Source organism: Pithys albifrons, chromosome 13 (genome assembly GCF_047495875.1).
Source record: "Pithys albifrons albifrons isolate INPA30051 chromosome 13, PitAlb_v1, whole genome shotgun sequence".
In the NCBI taxonomy this organism is placed as follows: Eukaryota; Metazoa; Chordata; class Aves; order Passeriformes; family Thamnophilidae; genus Pithys; species Pithys albifrons.
The window spans coordinates 12,872,266-12,893,471 of NC_092470.1; the positions used below are offsets into that span (position 1 = coordinate 12,872,266).

General features: G+C 39.0%; 1 protein-coding gene across 3 annotated transcripts; it reads left to right on the forward strand.

Moving 5' to 3' along the window:
* The first annotated feature begins 1,928 nt into the window (after positions 1-1,928).
* Positions 1,929-20,979, forward strand: TMC3 (transmembrane channel like 3). 3 transcript variants are annotated; one of them, XM_071568769.1, is made up of 22 exons: positions 1,929-2,158; positions 3,378-3,521; positions 4,784-4,859; positions 5,602-5,683; positions 6,378-6,484; positions 7,314-7,412; positions 7,505-7,647; positions 9,117-9,264; positions 9,776-9,819; positions 9,975-10,122; positions 10,879-10,988; positions 11,129-11,207; positions 11,693-11,920; positions 13,262-13,390; positions 14,053-14,120; positions 14,359-14,487; positions 15,299-15,409; positions 15,885-16,010; positions 17,399-17,477; positions 17,675-17,717; positions 18,803-19,100; positions 19,840-20,979. In XM_071568769.1, exons 1-22 carry the CDS (start codon positions 2,049-2,051, stop codon positions 20,678-20,680), a joined length of 3,342 nt encoding a protein of 1,113 aa, XP_071424870.1. In that variant the 5' UTR covers positions 1,929-2,048; the 3' UTR covers positions 20,681-20,979. The 3 variants fall into 3 exon arrangements, with proteins under 3 accessions (XP_071424870.1, XP_071424868.1, XP_071424869.1); XM_071568767.1 differs by lacking the exons at positions 1,929-2,158; positions 3,378-3,521; positions 4,784-4,859 and having other exon boundaries at positions 5,606-5,683; positions 7,314-7,647; positions 11,759-11,920; XM_071568768.1 differs by lacking the exons at positions 1,929-2,158; positions 3,378-3,521; positions 4,784-4,859; positions 11,693-11,920 and having other exon boundaries at positions 5,606-5,683; positions 7,314-7,647.
* Positions 20,980-21,206: the final 227 nt, after the last annotated feature.

Here is a 21,206-nt window from a genome sequence, read left to right on the forward strand (position 1 = left end):
AGAATTGAAAGTATATCTTGTGGCAGGTCAAAAAAAGGGGTGATGTGAGTGTGTTGGCAGTACCCTAAGCATCAAAGCTTTAAAGGGCATTCCTGGCATTCAGAGTAGTTTTTCCAGCTGGAAAGAAGTGATAAGACTTTTAATGGAGATGTGTTTCCTTTTGGCTGTTTGCTTTCACTTGATGAATGGTCTGACACAGAGAGGATAGTAGGATGTTTCTTTTGTCCCATGAACTGAAAGCCAAATAGGAAAGCTATTCAAAGGTTAGTGGATTTAAGAGTGGTACAGAACAATTGAGATGTCAAAGCTGTAACAGCCTCTATTTTACAGACTTCAAATGAAAAATAATAAAACTCAGCACAGAAAAACTAAAATTTTTTGTGGTCCATCCTTGGGAAGCTGGAAATAGGAGTCCACACTTTTTAGTCTCTCCTGTGGCTAAAGGAGGTGGGTGCAAGAGATGCTCAGAGTAGAGCTGGGACTAGAGAGTTTTGTTTGCAGAAAATAAACATGTAGTAAGTGGGTTTTAGCTTGTGAAAATGTCATGCATCAAATGACATTCTGTCGTGCAGAATACAGCTGATTTTGCTGAACTCTGAGTAGAGGCATTTCTTTGCAATTCTGGGTTCTTCTGCTTTGTGTTATGAAACTTGCAGATTTCTGGGAAAGCTTAAGACAAGATAACACCAAGTGAACTTTGGGCTTTATCATGAGCTACATTTTGGAAATGCAGAATTGCCTTTATCTGGTCCTTACTTGTCATCCAAAAAATGTGGAGTGAATTACACCAAATGGCCTTACTCTTTCAATACTGTAAAACCATACAAGTAACAAATAGAAACACTTGTGATTACTTAGCCCTTTAATTATTTAACTCATTAAGTATAGGACAATGAACAGAACCATGATAATGGAAAAGTAAAATTTCTAGAAAGTGGCAATATTTTAGATTAATTCGGGACAGAGGGAAAAAACAGCCTGTGCAATTCTCTACAGGAACTTCATGTTCTTTCTTGTCAGAGGCTGCAAATAAAAGTTAACTACAACAGACCACAGATTTATGCAATCGAAACCCTTGCTGCACTGTGCACAGAGCTATTAAGGAGAGAAAATACCAAGTTAGGAACAAGAGAAAATTCACTGTAAACTCTTCCTTTCTTTCCGACTTTCTAAGCATCAAATTAGTTTGGTAGTAAAATTAAGTAGTAGAGCTGAAGAAATGGGAAAAGAGCATTAGGTAGTGACATTTTCCAGTGGTTTAGCTCTAGAAATAACCATTATTATATTGATAATCTAGTCAATGCTTGTTGTAAATGTTAAACATGATAAAATAATTAATGGAACTGGTCATAATTAAGGTACTGCAACTATGAAGAAAAAGTTAATTGCTTGGTAATCTGTACTTGTCCGAATAGAAGGTATTGTGATACCTCCAAGAGACAAGCCAATAAATTGAGGCATAAGGAATGGAGGCAATGGTGAGAGGTCAGGGCCAAACCCAGGAAAGCAGCAGCATCCCACTCTGTCAGGGCTATCCAGGAGAGGATCAGGAAGTTTTGTGGGAGAATATCCCTTTTTACTGTTAGTAAATGCCAAAAGGTGAAGAGTGTTGCATTACCTAAGCAAGAACCTTCTCTCAAGTAGGTGAAGCAGAGATGTGGAAAGTGCATCCACTGCAATCATTGGGAACATCACCCAGAGCAGGCCAGTGTGGTGCAGTGGGATGGTGCTTAGAGCAAGTAACTCATCTATGGAAAGGGAAACTTGGCTGTGAATTAAGGGCTGCAGCTGGACCACCTTTGAATGGCTCCATGCCTTGATCTGGGCACTGTGGTGGGGCTGCTGCATGCTGTGGCTTTAAGGCAGTGCCAGGCAGCAGGTCCTCTCCAGGCTGGAGCACCAGGCAGTGATCCTGTGCTCCGCAGGGCTCGCAGCACTCTCTGCTCTGCTTAATAACATTTGGCTGCTTCCGAGCCGTCTGAGCGGCGAGCTCTGAGCTGCCTGCCAGCGCAGCTGAGCTGCACCTGGGGTGGGCGACAGCTGCCACCATGGCAGCACCGATGGGCTCCCCTGCTGCCAAATCTGCCAAGGCTGGTAAGAAGTATCGCACGGCAAAGCGCCATGCCGGCATCTACGCCTACCAGGAGCCGCCCCACAGGTAAGGGACTCTCCCTTCCCCTGAAGTCTGCTCTGTCTAGCACAGGAGTGGGATCTTGTCTTTTGACTTTCATTTAGACTGAGTGTGGTAACTTGGAAATGAGCAGGAGAAAAGTCCCTCTTCTCTCTGTTTTTAGCAGTATTTCAAACCTCTTCTTTTTTTTCTTATTTTTTCAAAAGTCACGCTTCATACTGAAACATAAACACTGTACTTAAAGCAACTTCAATGTGTTCAGGGTATAGCAGGGTAAGAAATCCCTCTATTCTTTTCCTGTATAAATTTCCCTTGATTGCCCCTGTGACTGAAGGGACAGGACTGTGGTTTGATTAATCAGAGGTCTGATGAAGTATGTCAGTGTTCTAATGTGGCATGGTTTAGGTTATGATTTATTTTTAAGTTATTAAAAGGTGTTGCTTTTTCAACAAAATTGCAGGGAACTTTCCCAAGTACATAGCAATACAAATAGGAAACTACCTGGCTGGTGACTGTTGCAATCCTTCAGATCCCTTCATGTCATTCAGGGAGAAACAGTCACCATAGGTTTTCAGAGCTAAGCCTCTGTAAGAATGAATATTGCTGCTGTTTCATAGACTAACAGGGAATTGCAAGAGCTGTAGATTAGCAAATGTGTGACGACATCAGAAAAGGTGATTTAATAATCACTCATAGAAATCTGCAGCAAAGCACATGAATCTTTTTACAGGGATGAGTAACTCTTGTTGTGTGAGGTCCCACACTCCTATTCCCCTCCACAGGGAACAGGATCAAAGGGTGACTGGAATTGAATCATGTGCTCCCCCCTTTCGAACAAGAAAATACTTTATCATTATTACTATCAAAATAAAAGATGTGATGAATACATGAATGTTATGTGCTCTTGCTAGAAATGTTTATACGGCATTTTGTTCCAGAAAAATATACAGAGAATCTTGCTAGCGTGATCTGTAAGCTGTATGCCTGGAAATACTTGGAGACAAAAGACTGGGACTCATAGTGGGGAAAGAGGATAATTTATGACTGAGCAGAAAGTTGTGGGGAGGGAAAGATGCACATCTTGGAGACAGGGAATTCATCCAAATTATTAATCAACTTTAAAAAAATTAGGTCATGCACGTTCCCTAGCTCACTGCTCTTATATTGCTCTAATAGGTTGGCTGAGAATAAGAATGGGAATAATTTGTTTTTTTTTCCTCTCGTGGATTGTGTGCTGGGCTGCCAGCAACTCAGATGATGATATCGGTGAAGAAAAGGCTGAGAGCCATGACCCAGAGCAGATCTTTCAGAACATCCAGTACCAGAAGGAGATTATGTCCAATATCCGCTGCCGGCCGTGGCCGATGAGGCAGAAGCTGAGGGTGCTCAGGTAAAGGTGTCTGCACAAAGGTTTTCAGGCTCACTGACTGTGACAGTGCTTCCAGCCTCAGAAGTTTTTCAGTGTAAACTGGAAGGGTTTGTACACAGAAATGATTAAGAGCTGCTAGGAAAGAGTGCCGTGAGGATGCTCTCAGAAGATCCAAGAGCTGGCTGAAGGCAGCAGCCTCGAGTGGACATTCTGTAGGTGAAGTTGTCTCCTGTGCATGCATGTGGCTCCCTTTAGAGAGTCACAGCACAAAAGAGAGAGCAAGAAGTCATCCTTGGTCTATTAACCACTAAAACAGCATGTCAGCTATTCACTGGTCTAGAGAAAAGCTTTTGATAATGTTCTGTAGTGCATTTTTAAGCTAAATTGTTTCACTGTGTCCCAAAAAGGAGAACCAGCCTACTGTTTTAGATAATTGTATACTATGAATACACAAGATGGTCATATCATCAGATAACATATTGACAGTGAATGCCAGACACTTCTAGGTTTTAGAGATATGATCAGTGTAGACATGTTCCAGAGTTTAGGATTGCAATTATAAAATTAATAATTCCAAATTTACAATAAAAGGTCACGTGGGCTCCTTATCTAAACTATGTGAGGCCTTTTACTGCATGATCTGTTTGATGCTAGGGTTTTTTTTTCCCCTTTTCATCTGGTAACTTTCTCTCAAAACCCCCTATGGTGCTCAGCTGGCCACATAGTAATGAGGAATCCCTACCAGCAGTAGAGCCCTTGTGTAATGTGGGAAGCAGAGAGATTTTTCTCTCTTAGACAGAGTCTCTGGCTTGATGCCTTCCTGCTCCTGTTGATAAGATCTTGGTGGTCCCCATCCACCTTCTGCTGAGGTCAAAGACTGTATATGACCAGATGAACATGCACCTCTTTGCATCTTACAAGAGAGCTATACCATATCTGCAGAAGAGGTGAGATTACCAGACTGTATTGGAGATCTTATTATTTTACTCATTTGTGCCATGCCATTTTAAAAGAAAGGCTTGGAAACAAAAGAACAGAAATAGAGGAACCAAAAACTCTCCCTGCAGTGTTTTGAGTTCCCTCAGGGAAAATTCCAAGTGGTTTTAAAGTATCAGTCAAAAACTGAATAGTCAAAGAAATAAGCGTTGCCTGGATAAGGGATTGATGGTGAGACAGTCCATGGCCGTATTTCAGAGCATCTGACAACTTTACTATTTGCTGCTTGTGCAAAATATGGTGCCTGAGGAACAGGGTTAATGTAGAATGAACCTCTTCTTGTGCAGGCAGGCAAAGGAGATCGTGCTGAAGTACGAAGGGAGGCTCACTAGAACCAGAGGTTACCAAGCTGCTGGTGCAGAGGTATGGCTGGTTTTTCTTAAATCTCAGCTCTTGTCTACACCAACAGCCATTTGCAGTTCTAGTTCACAGAAGTGTGTGGCTTGCTTATGTGGACTAATTTCATGTGTTGAGGAATGAACATCCTTCTATTAATGCAGTATAAGCTTTCTTTTCAGATAGTCTACAAATATTGATGCCTTCTGGAGGGGTGATGGGAGTGGGATATCAACAGCACAATGCAGTATCCTCTGAAAAGCTACTTCAGCAGACTCTGGGGCCACAGTTCAATAGTTTAGTATGAAAAATGTATCTGGCTTTTTGTTTGGAAGACAATCCTACAATAGCTAAAGATACATACATTGTTCAAGGTTTTTACTTGCAAAATACTCAATTTTAATCAAATCTTAGCAAATCTATTTACAACACTGAAATGCAAAAATGTAGATTGGTGGCTCCTGACTGTGCCCTCAGATGTGAATAAGGGGTGCTCTGACCCATCTTTATTTGCATTTGGCTGATAAGCAGAGTCAAAGCATCCTGTCCCCTACACGTTGTATCTGTTTCTAAAACCTATCATGGTTACCCCTCCTTACCCTCAGATGTGCTCCAAGACCTTAGTCATGAATATTTGTAACAATTCTTGTGATACAAAATAAGACATGAGCAAAATACTTTTGCGCAGTTTGTGGTTTTGGTTTTTTGTTTTGTTTTGTTTTTACACAGAGAAGTGTTATATTTCTCATTTCTCTGCTTTTTTTCTCAGCTTTGGAGGAAGTTTATTCGACTTGCATATAATTTTGTGGTAATCTTTATTCCTTGGGAAATGAGAATAAAGAAAATTGAGAGTAAGTATAAGGATTTAATTGTATTGAACAGTAAAACACTTGCTAAAATGCTAAGTCCTATGGTTTATTTTTAATGTACTGAAATAAATAATATTTGGGAGGGAGTTAAATGCAAATTTTCAGCAGTGAACATTTTATTTAAACTTTGCTTTTTCTTCTTTCTGGGTGTCTTGGAAACTGCACAATCCTCTTAGTGAAGGGGTTATTTTTGAAATAGTCATATTTATTCCATTGTGGTTCTGAAAACACAACAAGATTAGTTTTAGTTTATCACAGTCCCTGAGCCATCATCCTTGGGCCTATGCCCTGAGATCTGCCAGAGTTAAATGTGGTTGTAACCTGCATCATCAGCCCATGAGTCTTTCAATGGACTTGAAAGCAGCCCTTAACATTTCATCTGGAGTCAGGTCATACCTCTGTGCTCCAGTGGTAATGGAAAATGGATCCATGACGTGTCCCAGTTTGGCAGCTTCTTGCACAAATGCTGCTCATAATTATGAGACAACCCCAACAGAATTTGTTTGCAGTTGTATTTTCCTCAATTATATGTTATTATTTTCTCTACTTTGCTCTATGCCCTGTGTGAATAAGAGAGGTTTCTCTTTTGGTTTGCTGTTCAAATAATACTTCATGGATAAATGATGTGAGTTTTTATAGACTATGTAGCTCAGATAGCTGTTTTCTGTGGTTTAAGGTCATTTTGGATCTGGAGTTGCCTCTTACTTCATTTTCTTGAGATGGCTCTTTGGAATCAATATTGTACTTACCATAATGACAGGAGCATTTGTAGTCTTACCAGAGGTAAGAACATGTTGTTAATATTTCCAGAGAAATGCTTACTGCTGCACTTTCCTTGCTGAAGGAAACAAACACCACACTTAAAGTCATGCATCAATTTGTAATGTACAATTTTAAATGAATTATTTAAAATAAATTCCCTATTAAGAGGTTTTTCTTGCCAAATGATAACAGATTTTTGCTATTAGTATTAGAGACAATATTTTGTCAATATGGTCCTAATTCTTTTAGAAAATATGTTTGTATCTGATTACTAAAACAGAGGACCTAAAAGCTGTAGTTGATATTGAGTATGTTCAGGCCCTCTTAGTGTCATGTACAGGCAGAAAAACTCTGGATTGTTGTCCATTAGAAAGCATTTCCTGGAAGTTCTGGACATCCACAGCTTTGTTTAGTTCTTGCATGAATGTAAGGATTTTGTTTTCATTTAACTTTGTTAAATTATTCATAAACATTGTGTTCCTTCACCTACTCCATGTTTTAATAATGTTATCGGAAAACATGGGAATATCTGATTTTTCTTCTTGCTGCATACAGTAAAAGAAAAAGTAAATACTCCCAAAACAAACAAAAAGTAAACTGGAAAAAAAAATTCACTTTCATTTTTCACTTTTTGTTTAGGAAAATTAATTTAATTCCAAACTACCATTTTGAGATTGCACACTGTCATATTTAATTTTACAATGCTTACATTAAAACAAGCATAACTTTTAAAGCTGACAGTTCTGACACACTACCTGCCCCCCTGATAGTACCACCCATGCAGGCAACTCTAGATGAGTTCTACTGTGCAGCCCTGGCTCAAATCTGAGAACTTCTCTCTCTTTCCCAGCTACTGGCCGGAGCACCGTTCGGCAGCACAGTCAGCAAGACCATTCCCAAGGAGCACATTGCATCTGCTCAAGACCTGGACACCATCTGGTCACTGGGGGCAAGACTCAAACCACTCTTTATTGTTTTGCTATCGCTGTTCTGTTATCATCTTTGGTTACTGCTCTTACTGATGGTCTCTGGTCTTTGCAGGGCTATCTCCAGTACTCTGTTTTGTTTTATGGCTACTACGGTCGTGACAGGAAGATTGGGAAGGCTGGGTACCGACTGCCTCTTGCCTACTTCCTTGTAGGAATGGCAGTGTTTGCTTACAGCTTCATCATTCTTCTAAAAAAGTAAGACCTCCCAATTTATTGCTCTTCATAAACTTGTGTGTTCAGGCAATCAAGAATGGTATTTATGCCACTTTCTCTCTGTTTATTTTGCATGGTTCTATAAAATGTTCAAGCCTGCTAATATCAAGGAGGCAGAATGAATTTAGTTCTAGATTGCTCTTTACCTTGCTAATATTAAGTTCGCTTTCTGTTCCATTTCCCAGTCTATAAAAGGAGGGCAGCGCAAATGATCATCTGTGTGCTTTGTGTTCATGTAGTGTAAGGCCCAGCACTTGTGGAAATCCCTTCTGTTCTCCTCTTTTCACTTATAAATATTGCTATGACAGAAATTTATATTTGAAGTGTAATGGTCTCAGCATTATTATTCCCCTCTATTGAAATACAAATATAAGAATTCCCTCTTAGGTGTAGTATTATTTACATTGCTTCAGTGGGTACATGACACCCTGTTGGAATGGAACATTGATTTCTTTGCTGTTGAAGGGCCAGGGTAGGAGTTACCTAGCAGAGAGAGCAAAACTGCCAGTGCTGACCATAAATCCAGGGATGTGCAATGCTTGGAGAAGGAGCAAGGTCACTCTATCCTCTCCTGATTTGCTTTCCCTTCCTTTCTGGATACCTACTTATTTGGCACAGTGCAGTCCAGGGCCACTTTTAGCACTGCTTGTAATAACTCTCAGTTTTTAAGTCAACCCTTCCCTTTTCATTTATTTTTATTCTACCTGCTGGTTTGGGCCAAGGTCACTGGTATGTTTAACATTGATCTACACATCTGCAATTTCTGGGTATGATTAGCTCTTCTCCTAACTTAGGTCAGTGACTCTTTCCTTAGCTGCGTACAGTTCCACTTTAACGTTGTCCTTTCAGATGCCCTTTCTTTCATATGCTATTCATCTTCATTTCATTTCTTATGCTTTGCAGTATTCTAGCACCTTGCCTACCTGAGATGTGTAGGAGGGGTTTTATTTGTTTTTCCCCAAGGTCTGTGAAATAGTACTGGGTTTCTATTTGACAATAACACATATTTTGAAGATGAAAACAATGTGGAAAACAAACTGATCTTATGCATGGTCACTACTTACACCAAACTAGCTTATAGTTACAGTAACAGCCAACTTAGTTCCATTGTCTTCCAGCTGCATCCTACCTGGAGATTGTAAAACTGAAATATGTGTAAGTCCACAGCTCTGGTGAGATTTATTGGCTTCATTTGTCAGCTACAAAGATTGTAAATATACAAATGCTCTTCCAGTGAGTGACTTCTACACTAGATGTAAAGTGAAGTTCATGTGCTGTACCTTACCCTGTTTTCTGTTCTTCAGAAAGCTGCCAACAATGACACTGATTTCTGTAAGCCTTTGATAACTCTAAATGTGTAGACATCTGAAAACTCTGAAGCAAACCAGTCATTTTCTTCATGTTCATTTTCATACACTACCAGCAGTTAAATATTTGGGGTTTTTTTACAGAATGGCAAAGAACTCCAGAATGAGTTTAGCAAGTGCCTCTGATGAAAATTACACTTTCTGTTGGAGATTGTTCTGTGCTTGGGACTATTTGATAGGAAACCCTGAGGCTGCAGAGAGCAAAACTGCTGCCATAGTCAACAGCATTCGGGTGAGCAACTGACCTTCGAATTATTTCAAGTTGATTTGCTTGTTAATCTGTAAGCCATGTAAATCTTTCCTCTCATTCCCCTGCACTTTCTATTGGTTTTTGGTAGTCATTTACAGATCTATTTGCCTAGGGAGGGCTGGCATCACACCTGTGCAGCATTGCAGGTACATTGTACTTGCTGACATTTCTGTATTATATTAGTGACACATGGATTCTATAGGTGCATACTGCAAAAAAATTTGGTAGTGTAAAACCCTGTTTATACCCCCTTGAACATGCATGACTGAAAGTGCACAAGTATTTACTTACTGTGTATTTGTTTCTCAGAAATCTCCTTCACTATTTAAGCTCACATATCACTGCTAGAAGGCAATGATGACAGAGAGGTATTTCTCTACTTGTACTTCCAGGATGGGATTTTTTTTTAATTAGTATACTTTAATTTCTGTGAAAGATATGTGCATTATTTTTCTGAACATTATTAAAATGGTAATGCTATGTTTCTTTTAAGGAAGCTATATTGGAAGAGCAGGAAAAGAAGAAAAGCAAAAACTTGTATGTATATAAGATCAGAGGTACTTTTCAAAGCACTGTTTCAATGCAGATATCAGTGCCAATCTGCTTGTGTTGTATTTCTAAACCATGTTAGAAATGAACTCTGGTGTCATAAGACAACCTACTGTATGGGTTGTATTTTTCTTTCTTTCTAGGGCAGTGACTATAAGCTTAAGAATTATTGCAAATATCCTTGTGCTTCTCTCACTTGCTGGAAGTATTTACATCATCTACTTTGTCGTGGATCGATCCCAAAAGTTAGAGCGCATCAAAAAGGAATTGACTCTTTGGGAAAAAAATGAGGTACACTGTTTTTATGCCACAGGATTACTGTCATAGGGTTGTCTGTAGCAGATGTGCATGTAGGGGTAAATCACAAGAGATGAGCCAGGAGAAATGAGGAATGAGTGAGCAGAGTGGTGCCTACCTGGATCTGGTTTTGCACTCTTGCTCTCTGTGCTCTGCAGCCAGGTGTTAGTGGAGCTGAAGTGGGCAGAGGGATGCTGTGGGTCCCCATTTCACAGAGACTGCAGTTATAGCAGGTCCCTGTTTTGTGAGGACAACACTTAAACTCTCCTGTCACTTACAATTCTGCTTTTGTGCCCATAACTGAGCTGAGTAAACATTGGGCTGATGGACTACAAAGAAATCAGCTTGGACAACAGCAATGGTTTCCAGTTGGGGAATACTGAATGATCTGTGAATGTTTCCATTCACAGGAATGACTGAGGGTAGGAAGTGATCAGGTATGGAGAAGCCACTCATTCACTTCAGAGGAAGATGCTGGCTTCATATTTCCCACATATAAAGTTTTTACTTCAATTAATAAAGTAGAACTCTAAAGCTGCAATATTTGAAATGAAGAGTCCTGAGTGGTATTCCAGATCTATAATTTTGGATAATAACTACTGTTATTACTAATGTCAATAATAAAATTTTAAAGCATCTCCTTCAAGACGAGCAATCAGCAAGGCATGTGCCCCCACAGTATTTCAATCAGCACTCAAGGTTCCACAGAAGATCTACATTAAAAACTACAAAAATGTCTCTGTTCTACAGGTAAGTGTAGTTGTGTCACTGATCACAATGATTGCACCCTCTGCTTTTGAACTTGTGGCCGCTCTGGAGATGTATCATCCAAGGACCACTCTTCGCTTCCAGCTTGCCAGGTATGAGCATTATATTTGGGGAAAGGGAGAAAGAGGCAAGGCATGTTCTAGTTGCATGTTTTAGTCCAGCCAAACCAGAAAGTGCATGAGAATTCAGTGGGATAACAATGCTGATAGCCTGTACTTTATCCTGTTTTCAGGGTTCTTGTTCTATACCTGGGAAACCTCTACAGTTTAATCATTGCACTCCTGGATAAAGTGAACAGTATGAGCGTCACTGTAAGTTTAACTTGATGCTTTCTGATGTGTAAAGCTAGTAGACTTCATATATAGCATTCCATTTATTGTGATTTACATGAAGTGGGATGAAAATTTATTTGAAATTTACTAAAGTATATGCTAGTTTGATAGGATTGTAAAGTTTTGTTAGAAATATTCATTTACAACTACTTACATTTTTTAAGGATAACTAGATACATTTGACTGCTGGTGGAACAAGATAAACAGATTTCTGTGCATTGCTGCACTATTAAAAAAGACCCCAAACCAACATTTTAGGCCAAGTATTTTCAGCTACCTAAAATGAGTTTTTCAATTCTTATAAATTCTATCTGACTCTCTACATTGACAGCCACTTAACAGTCACATAAGTGCTGCTGGAAAATATATGAAGAAATGCCTCTGTGGGTGCATGCTGTAGAAGGCTCAGACATCAGCCGCTGCGTACAGTTAAAAAGTAACTTTGGGGATATTTATTATTTCAGGTCTCTGATGTTAACAACAATGCAAGTAATTCTACCAGCTTCTTAACAACCAAAACTCTTTCTAAGGGCAACAATTTAACTATTCCTGATGTACAAACTATGAGAAGTGACACTGTCACACTAGAAGAGCATCGCACTGAAGGCTTGACAGTCTCTGGCTCACTTGTTAACCAAACCTTTAACACCCAGAACCCACAGGATCAGTGCTGGGAGACCTATGTTGGTCAAGTACGTAATCGTTTTATTATGTCATCAACTTCTTCCAAATCCACTTTTGACAAAAATTAAAATCATGTTGTGCTGTGTTCAGTTTTAGAGCTCTTCTTTGTAAAAATTCCAGAATTCAGCTAATTTAGCTATGAATTGTGTAGAATGAGTAAAGACTACGCAAAGTCATAGGCCACCGATACAAGCTTGGACTTTGTTCGGTGTCTACAATGTTTAGTGTTGTACAAATGTTCTTTTGCCAGGCTTTGGTCTCTGTCTTCAGCTCTGCACAGGCAGATCTGTACAGATACATGACATGGATCCTGTTCTAATAGGATACATCCTACTAACTCAGAGAAACATGACTATAAAAACATTTAAGCAGAAACATGCACCCTGTGCAGATTCAGGTGCTGCCTCAATAGATGGAGATGCAGACCCAAACCAAACATGAGATTGTGCTCTTGGTTATTGGTACAGTATCTCTGAAGTCTCTATTCATTCCGCCTCAGTAATCACTAGAGGATCAAGTCCTCTTCACTTCCTCAGAGGGAGAAAAGACAATAAGAAAAAGGCTTCAAAATATCATCAGTTTGTAGGAAAGGGGCAAGTTAAGAATGATGCTGGTGTGTTTCTTGACTTGCTGAGCTCCTTTTTCAAGAGTGAGCATATTAAAGGTCTTGTTTGATTGTTGGGAGCAAAAGACCCCTCCTTGGTTTATCAGCCTGACTTCTGTTCTTGTATGCCTCTCTTCCTATTGTACAGTCTCATAGAAAATAGAGAATTTTGAATATTTGGAATTTTCCCCAGAATGTGCTGGATAACTCTTTCTATTTAATTTTGCATTTTTAAAGCTCAGTTAAATATAGGATAACCTCATTCCTTTGTAAGCACTAAACTATTCTCTTCTATGTCTTGATGATCTTATGCCATTGAGGGTTTGGGTTTGTATGAATAATGGGATTTTTCTCATTTTTAAGCACTTAGAAAGTATGTATTACAACACTCAGTTTTATAAACATTTGGGTGCAATAGAAAAAACAACCGATTTCTGTTTTGCTAGATAAATTTACAGAACAGTCATTAAAAAGAAAGTTTGATACCATCATGACAGAGTTTAATTGCTGCAAGCAATAGAAGACACCATGGAAACTTGATTATATTTGTTCTCTTTGCCAGAACAAAGACAAGTAAGGGAAAAATCAAATAGGAAAAGCTTAAAAGGAAGTGATATGTACATTCAATTCATATTTTATCAGAATACCAAGCTGAGTCAAAAATGCAAGTACAAATGCAAAAGAGCCATATGCAGTCAGTGTGATTTCAGAATGACTCAGTATGTGTGAACAATGTGTATTTCAGGAAATGCTAAAGCTTTCAATTATCGACATGATTTTCACAGTCGCAAGCATCCTGCTTATTGATTTCTTCCGTGGACTATGTGTCCGATATTTAAGTGACTGCTGGTGCTGGGATCTAGAAAGCAAGTTTGTAAGTACAGTCCTTATTTTATCAAACTAAGACACTGAAGATGGGTAGGCTCCTTCCCTCAGTACTGAATGCTCTTAAAGTCTTTCCACAGATGAATAATTTCTTGTTAGCATCATCTATAAAGGCACAGCTCACAGAGAGTTTAAATTGGAGGGCACAGGGTAAATGTTCAGACAATGTTTTTCTCTAGCCTACTCCCATGTCTTTGGTGCGTTTTCCCAAAATGAATCACGGAGCAGTCCCAGAGCCAAAGGTGAGACAGAGGGCATGGAGTTGCTCCCCACATCTTCTTTTCTGCAGCTGTAACATCTGCCCATAACAAAGGTAGTTGTCCAAGAAACAGTAACTAATAGCAAAGAGCCCTTTAAGAAAATTACAGTGGGTAATACTTTGTTAACAAGAATCTGCTGGCATAAAAGTCTGAGAAGTGTTCTTTGTCCTTAACTAAAGGAGTGAAGTAAACTAGAGAGGTATTAGTTCATTTAATCCCTGACCGCAGAGTAGGTTTTGCTGTGTTCCCACTGCCTGCTGAAAGTTGGTATTTGATCTGGATGTTTCAGGCTATATGCTGTCTGCAAACTAATTCAGTCAAATGCTTCTAATAAATGATCTGAAAACAAGATTAAGACAAAGGTATTCATCCTAGACTGTGTTTCTTGTAGCCAGAATATGGAGAATTCAAAATTGCAGAGAATGTATTGCATTTGGTCTACAACCAAGGAATGATCTGGTATGTAGTCCTTAATTGGTTTTTCTTGTCCTTTGCTGGCTGATTGCTAAGTCAATCTGACGATTTTAATGAAACCTACTCAAGAAGGATATTGGTAAAACAGTCCTTTACATTAATATATCATATGTTAATAGTGAACTGTTGTTTTCCTCTTGGGGTTTGTTTTTTTTAGTATGTCCTGTTGCTATTCAAATGGCTTCTGGCAACACTGAGCATTGACATGACACTATTTTTCCAGGATGGGAGCTTTCTTTTCACCTTGCTTACCAGCATTCAATGTTCTCAAGTTGATTGGACTCATGTATCTCAGGAGCTGGGCTGTGCTAACATGCAATGTACCCCATCAGCAGGTTTTCAGAGCATCTCGGTGAGTCAGAACAAGAATGAAAGATAGGGAATAAAGCAAATGCAGACAATGGAAATGTCTTTTGTGCATATGAATAAAATTAGAGGAGATTTTAGCTCTGAAAGTTGACAATCAAATTTCACAGAAATCCTGAGAGCAAAGGTCTGTGGAAAAAAACATAGTTAGTGAGAAACTGGCAGTTTTGCGAAGCACAGTACTTGAAGATATGCAAGAACTGAGAAATATGTCAGGGATTATTGCTAGATGGCTATATATGGCCTAACATAACTGCTTTATTTCTATACAAATGTGATGGAGCACAACAAACTAGAAGTGTTGCAAGTCCTATCTTTTCCTCTTTGAAAGCTGTGAAGTGTATCTGCTTTTGTCTGTTGCAACACATAACAGTTTTTCCGATTTTTATTCTATCATGATGAATATTTTGTTTAGTCAAAATGAAAATAATTTAAGGCATCTTTAATTCTCAAGAATCCATTATTTCTAGCATGTTTTGCAGATTAATTGATTTCTGCCACTGTTCTCTTTCTCCCCCAACACAACTGGGCAGTAAGGTCAGTTTTTATCAAAGGCTGCAGTAAACAGTTCTCTGGCTGTTGCAGCAGTATCTGGAAAGCAGCAGGAATAGGGGTTTGATCACCAAGAGTCTGTTTAAACCAGCTCTGTCCAGACTTTCTAATTATAGCAGAATGATTTTGTCTTTCAGAAATGTAGATCTTGAACCTGATAGGTAGATACAGACTGGCACCTTTTATGTTGCCGCTGTTTTTCTCTCTGATTAGTGTAATCTGAAACTTGTTGCACCTTTTTGCAGATCCAATAATTTCTACTTGGCCATGTTGCTGTTTATGTTGTTCTTATGCATGTTACCAACAATTTTTGCTATTGCCCGATATAAGCCATCTTTAAGCTGTGGTCCCTTCAGGTGAGTTAGAACTCTTACAATAATCTCATCAGGTTTGATAATACACAAATTACAGATATTAAAAAAAAAAGACAATGCTTTTCTGCTGCCAGTATTTTATAGTTTAAGTTTTAATAAGGTGACTATGTCAACATTCTGAGTCAATTTGCTTTATATACGTAGTTCAGTTATGTTTCGGTGGCACATTGCATTGCATTACGTAATCTCGCACATATGACTGTTTTGTTTCTCAATTCAAGCACACTCAAAGGTTGGTTAATGTTTTTGTACTTTGGAAAAAACATTGTTTAAAAAACCAAATAATGAAAAAGTTGAAAGTTGGTTTTATCTCCTCCCCCCCCCCCCGCCTTTTTATTATGGTGCTCCAAAGTAGTTTTGGATTAAACTTCTTGTTTATTCAACACTGCTTAACAAATATACTTAGGATTCCTTGCAACTTAATTTTACCTTCCCCCCCTCCCCCCACCTCTTTTAGTGGTCAAGAAAAAATATACGATATTGTTTCTGAAACGATTCAAAGGGATTTTCCTGAATGGTTCAACAAGGTGATTACCTACATCAGCAGTCCTGTGGTTGTTCTCCCTGCACTACTACTTTTATTGTAAGTACTTTGTTTTTCACAGGCAAGTCAAATTGATTATATTAATACTGGCCTTATCTCTGGAAAGTCAGATGTTGATACTGAGGAACAAACACTGCATTTTTGCAATTTTTTTAAGCATATGTGAAAAAACCAAAAACATCCAACACCTCACTGAATATATATATATATAGTATATGGATCAGATGGGAATGAGAGTATGTTAAACAGACTTTTATTGCATTATCAAAAGGAATTTCTCATTCTGGGATACTGTATTAGAGCAAGTTGACTATATTGTGTCAAGGCTTGCAGTGCTGTTGGTTCCAGGAAGTTTAAGAATGTTCTTTCCTCTCAAGAGTTCCTCAGAAATATATTTTCTATTTCCTCATGGTGTTTAGTTCTGTTTATGACAATGAACAGGGATCAGTCTGTCATTTAAAGAAGCTACTCAGTCATCCTGATTTCTAACAAGATAAATCAATTATAACTGTCTGTTCTTAAGTGTTAACTTAATATAACTTGCTGCAGACTCTCCAGTGGAAGTCTTTCCTTACTTAGAGTCTAAATAATTGTTCACAGCTGGGAATTAATATTGACTTTGAGATGTTTGAAATTCACTTTGTTTCTATGAAGTATCTTTTGTCTTCCATGTACCTTTGCACCATTTTTCTCCTTGTAAACTGAAGACCAAGGCAGAGTTTGTTCCATTAGTGGGCTTTACAAACAAATCAGAAAGATCAAGGCAATGCTTCCTGTTTCTAAAGTTATCCTCTAAGATAACCCAGTCATGTAAATATGAACATACTTAGACATTTCAGTGGATCTATTGAGTCCTTCAAACTGATGGCAAAGCACACATGTAAATGTTTGTGGAATGAAGTCTAGCTATAAGACTTCATCTGAAAGTCAGTGTAATCCATTATGTCAGGTCATAATCTGCCAGGATCTGATCTTGACTGTGGCAGGGTAAACAAGGGGTTATTTCAGTCAGCCAACAAATTACGTAGGTATGAGTGTGCAATCTCAGTTGTAATTCTGGTGCCCCTGTTCCATAACCTTGAACTGGGGAAAAAAGACAAGACAATATTTATCAAAATTACGTGTCCAGAATTTAAAAAAAAAAATCTAGAAATGCACCCAGGGTTCCATGTACAATGAAAAGACTGCAAAAAAAAAACCAAACAAAAAAAACCAAACCACAGGTAAAATTAGAACTGCTCTTAAATCTGTTTTCAGTGTCATTTGTTTTATGTGTTTGCTTGAAAGAAGGCTGGGATCAATTACTGTGGTATAAGGAAATGCTACAGAACAACTGAACCTGTACATCGTTTTGATGGCCTATAAACTCTTAAAGGGAAACTGTCAAGACTGTTTGAAGTGACTCATATAACCTCTTTGACTTCTAGCATGCTAATCTACTACTTACAAAGTATTGCAAGATCATTAAAATTCACCAACAATCAACTGAGAATGAAGATCCAAACAGTAAGTACAGTGCAAAGCACTTTTATATAAATTTGATGGGTCTTCAGTAAAGTACGAGTCTAATTAAATCTCTAAAGTCACTTTCAGTGTTTCACAATGCAAAACCAAACCTGTCTGTTTCATCTTTACAGAGAAGTGGATTTACTCTCTAAATCGATAATAATTTACTGCTTCTAATTCTTCTGACTGTATTTTAGGAAAGGACTGAAGATAAGAAAAAGGTGGCGCAGATGGCAGTAGGTAAGTGAGCTTTAGAAATGCCACTTAATAACGGATTTGTACGCAAAACGATTTCGATTTCTCATACATGTAGGGAGGTACAACTACATTTTAAAAACTATTTCTGGCAGAATCGTCCTCAGATGCTTTCTAATCTTAGCTTGACTTAATTTTGGCAGCACTGAAAGACAAGGTGTTATAATTTAAACCTAAATTCTTTTGCAATCTTTGGACTGGCTATTCTGCTTTCATCACCAACAAGGCAGAACCTGGGAGCCATCTTTGATAATTCAAATCATGCCAGACCTTTCATACAATTCAGAGGCTGGTAGGCTGAAGAAGAGATAAGAAATGGCCCCTATTCTTTGGCCTGAGATGGCTGAATATTTCATCAGCCATGAGATTTCAGACTTTATTGTGAACGATACCTGAAGAAATTTGAATGTGCAAATTCCACTTCTCAGACCTTAGCCATGATACACCACAGGAAGGATGCCATCCTTCTGATAACTCCCAGCGAAAGTAATAAGTAAAAATTTTCCACGCCAAAGAGACAGGATTCAGTAGCCTTATGGCTGGATGTTAATGCCACTGTGACACCCTTTATGTGAGGATACATAAATGGAGAAATACCTGATGTTTAGCAATGTAGTGATCAGGAGTGACTATTCAGGGTAATGAGGTATGTGTCCTAACTGGGATTTCCTGTTACAGAAACCAAATCAGCTTTTGGCTGTGACCAGTACAGTCACAAGTGCTTGTTTGCTGAATTCAGTCACCTTCATATGGGAAAGGGTGTATGTTGTGAACCAAAGGGGGTCTCTTGAATAGAGTTATTGGCTTGTTGCCCATTTTGGAATCCTACCATGCAACATCCAGTGTTTTTTCTGTGTCCAACATACTCCATCTGCCATGTACCATAGTATGAGGGTCCATCCCCTTATCATCATGTCTCCCAGTGTGACACCAGTTTCTCTTTCCTGAACACGGTGGGTTCTATTGGCATTGGATCCCTGACTGAAGGGGGGATTTGAGGCATTGCATTTACATGGCCGCTTCTAAATTTAGAGACTTGGATAGTTCCTGTAATAATTTCCATTCTCTAGCCAGAGTCCAAAATCTGGATTGTAATGACAAGGGACCAGACCATGAAAAAGATATTATCAGCAAGGAGTCTTCTGTTCGGTCCTCAACTCCCCGAAAGAATGGCAGTGTCTTGAACTTTGAATCTCCTGTGAGCAAAGGCACCAGAATCCAAACTATCTCCCAGTCTGTGCCCCAAACCATGCCATCAACTGATGGTGCAAGACCTGTCACCACAACTCCCACAACTTCAATCTCTTTAACACCAGCTCCTTCCATAACAAGTGTACAGAAACCAAGAAATGATTGTATCACAAACAGGTAAGTCTACTTTTGAAATGGCATTTATTCCAGCAGCTCCATGACATACTTGTGTTTATTTACAAAATAGCTGTGTTTATTTACAAAATAACTGTGCATACAGTCTGTCTGGAGCTGTAAGATAGCTGAGAAATTTTTTAAAAGCAAATTCATTCAGAGGTACTATTCATATTGCTGGTGACACCACCTCCCTAACTCTCCCTTAATTGAGATGGGATTATAAACCTTTCGAAATTACCTAGTTGATGGAGTTCACACACACCTTGAGCAAAGGTAAGTACTAAACTTCCCCTCTGGCACATAACTAAAATAGTTTGTGTGGGACACTGTTTCCATTAAAAAGACACAGTAAGAGTGAGGGAACCTGTGTAGGTCTAGTTGTAGGACAACCACTTTGGGACATCAGCCAACAGATGCTTTAAGCTACCTTTGTTTTTTTCCAAGTGATCAGATAAAGAACAGTTCTCAGAATAATAAGAAAACAGAAAGGGAATGTAACTTGAGAGGTCAATTGTCTGCTGCCTTTTCCCAGGGAAGAAGAAATATATCTCCTAATGTTTAGGGTATGTTTCTCAAAATGGTTCTAAAAATTTGGAACAGTGGAAATACAATGATTTCCACTCTTTCAACCTAGTGTTTGAGTTCCAGAGCAATGAATTTTTTATATATTTTAATTGCATTAATTGATAAGTGTGAATCTCATTATTTTCTTTCTTTTTTTAATTTTTCCTTCCTAAAGATACCCAAGCATTGTACACAGGAGTGCAAGTGAGCTCTGCAAAACAAAGCCCTACACACCAGGGACTTTCCAAAAGCGCCCTGAAGATGTTCACTCTGAGCCTCTGTTCAGAAAAGCCATTCGGCAGGTAAATCCGGATGCCCTTGGGGCAGGGCCTCCTGTTTTTGTGGGATGTAGACCATATTCTGCCAGGTATTTTCTGGTTAATGAAAATGAGTCCCGCAAAAAATCGCTCCGTTCTACCTCCCGACTCCAAAGGCGGTTCAGAAAGGAGGAAGCAGGAGACATCATTGAGTTGTACCCACGTCATGTCAGAAGATACGTGGTTCAAACACCACATGATATGTATTCCTCTCATCCCAGTGAAGATGAGGATGATGAGGAAGAACTTGGGAGAGAATTCATGAGCAGATCCCACCGCCCTCGCTCACTGTCTGACCTTTGCCCAGCACCGAGGTTTTACATTGGGGAACGTGCTGATGGCCACATTCTTATGAGCAAAGATCTAGCCAGAGTGCATTGCAAATCCTGGGATGATGGTTTTGAGCTGGACCTGGACAGGCATCCATACGCTTACAAGAAAGTGCACCTGAACTATCCTGAGCCACGTGTGAAGCCAAAATCAAAGCAAAAGCTGGAGCAGTCTCTAACAGAGTCTGATTCCATTTCCATTGAATCCAGCAGTGATCCACAGAACAGCAGCAACGACCAGTACATCCAAGTCATTCACAGCAAGGACAAGCATCCAAAATCTGGAACAAATCTCACCAAAAAGAAATCAAAAAACAGTGTTGATCTAAGTATGTCTGAGCCAAATGAACTGGTATGCTCAAATGTCTGAGAAAGCATCCCAACCTTTTTGTGTTTCAAACAGCTGTATGTGCATTTATTGAACTTGGTGCTTGAGCTCTATCAGAGAGTAATTGTCTTTGTAACAACCATGTATGCCACCACTTGGAGGTGGGAAAAGCATAGTTAGCTTTGTTTTACTGTCTCTTGCTTTAATATCACAACTGATATGTTCCAAACTTGGGAAAATTATTCCAATTTATTGCTTACTGCTATGCTGTTAAAAAACAAAAATCCACCTGCTGGAAATTAAAAGCCATGTACATGGGGCACTTCAATTAAACTAGCAGAAAAACATATCAGATGAGGCTCTCTTTATCTCACACAGCTGCAACTAAAGATCCTTCCACTGAATAAATTCAGCATGGAATCAGCTTTCTACAAATGGAGTTACTACTTGAGTGTGACATCTTGATGTGCCTTATTAGAATATGCTGTGGCTCCAAGTCCAACAAATCAGGAAAAACAAAGAACAGTAAGTTTCTTTAGAAAGTTCTGCATGGGTAAGAGCAACACAT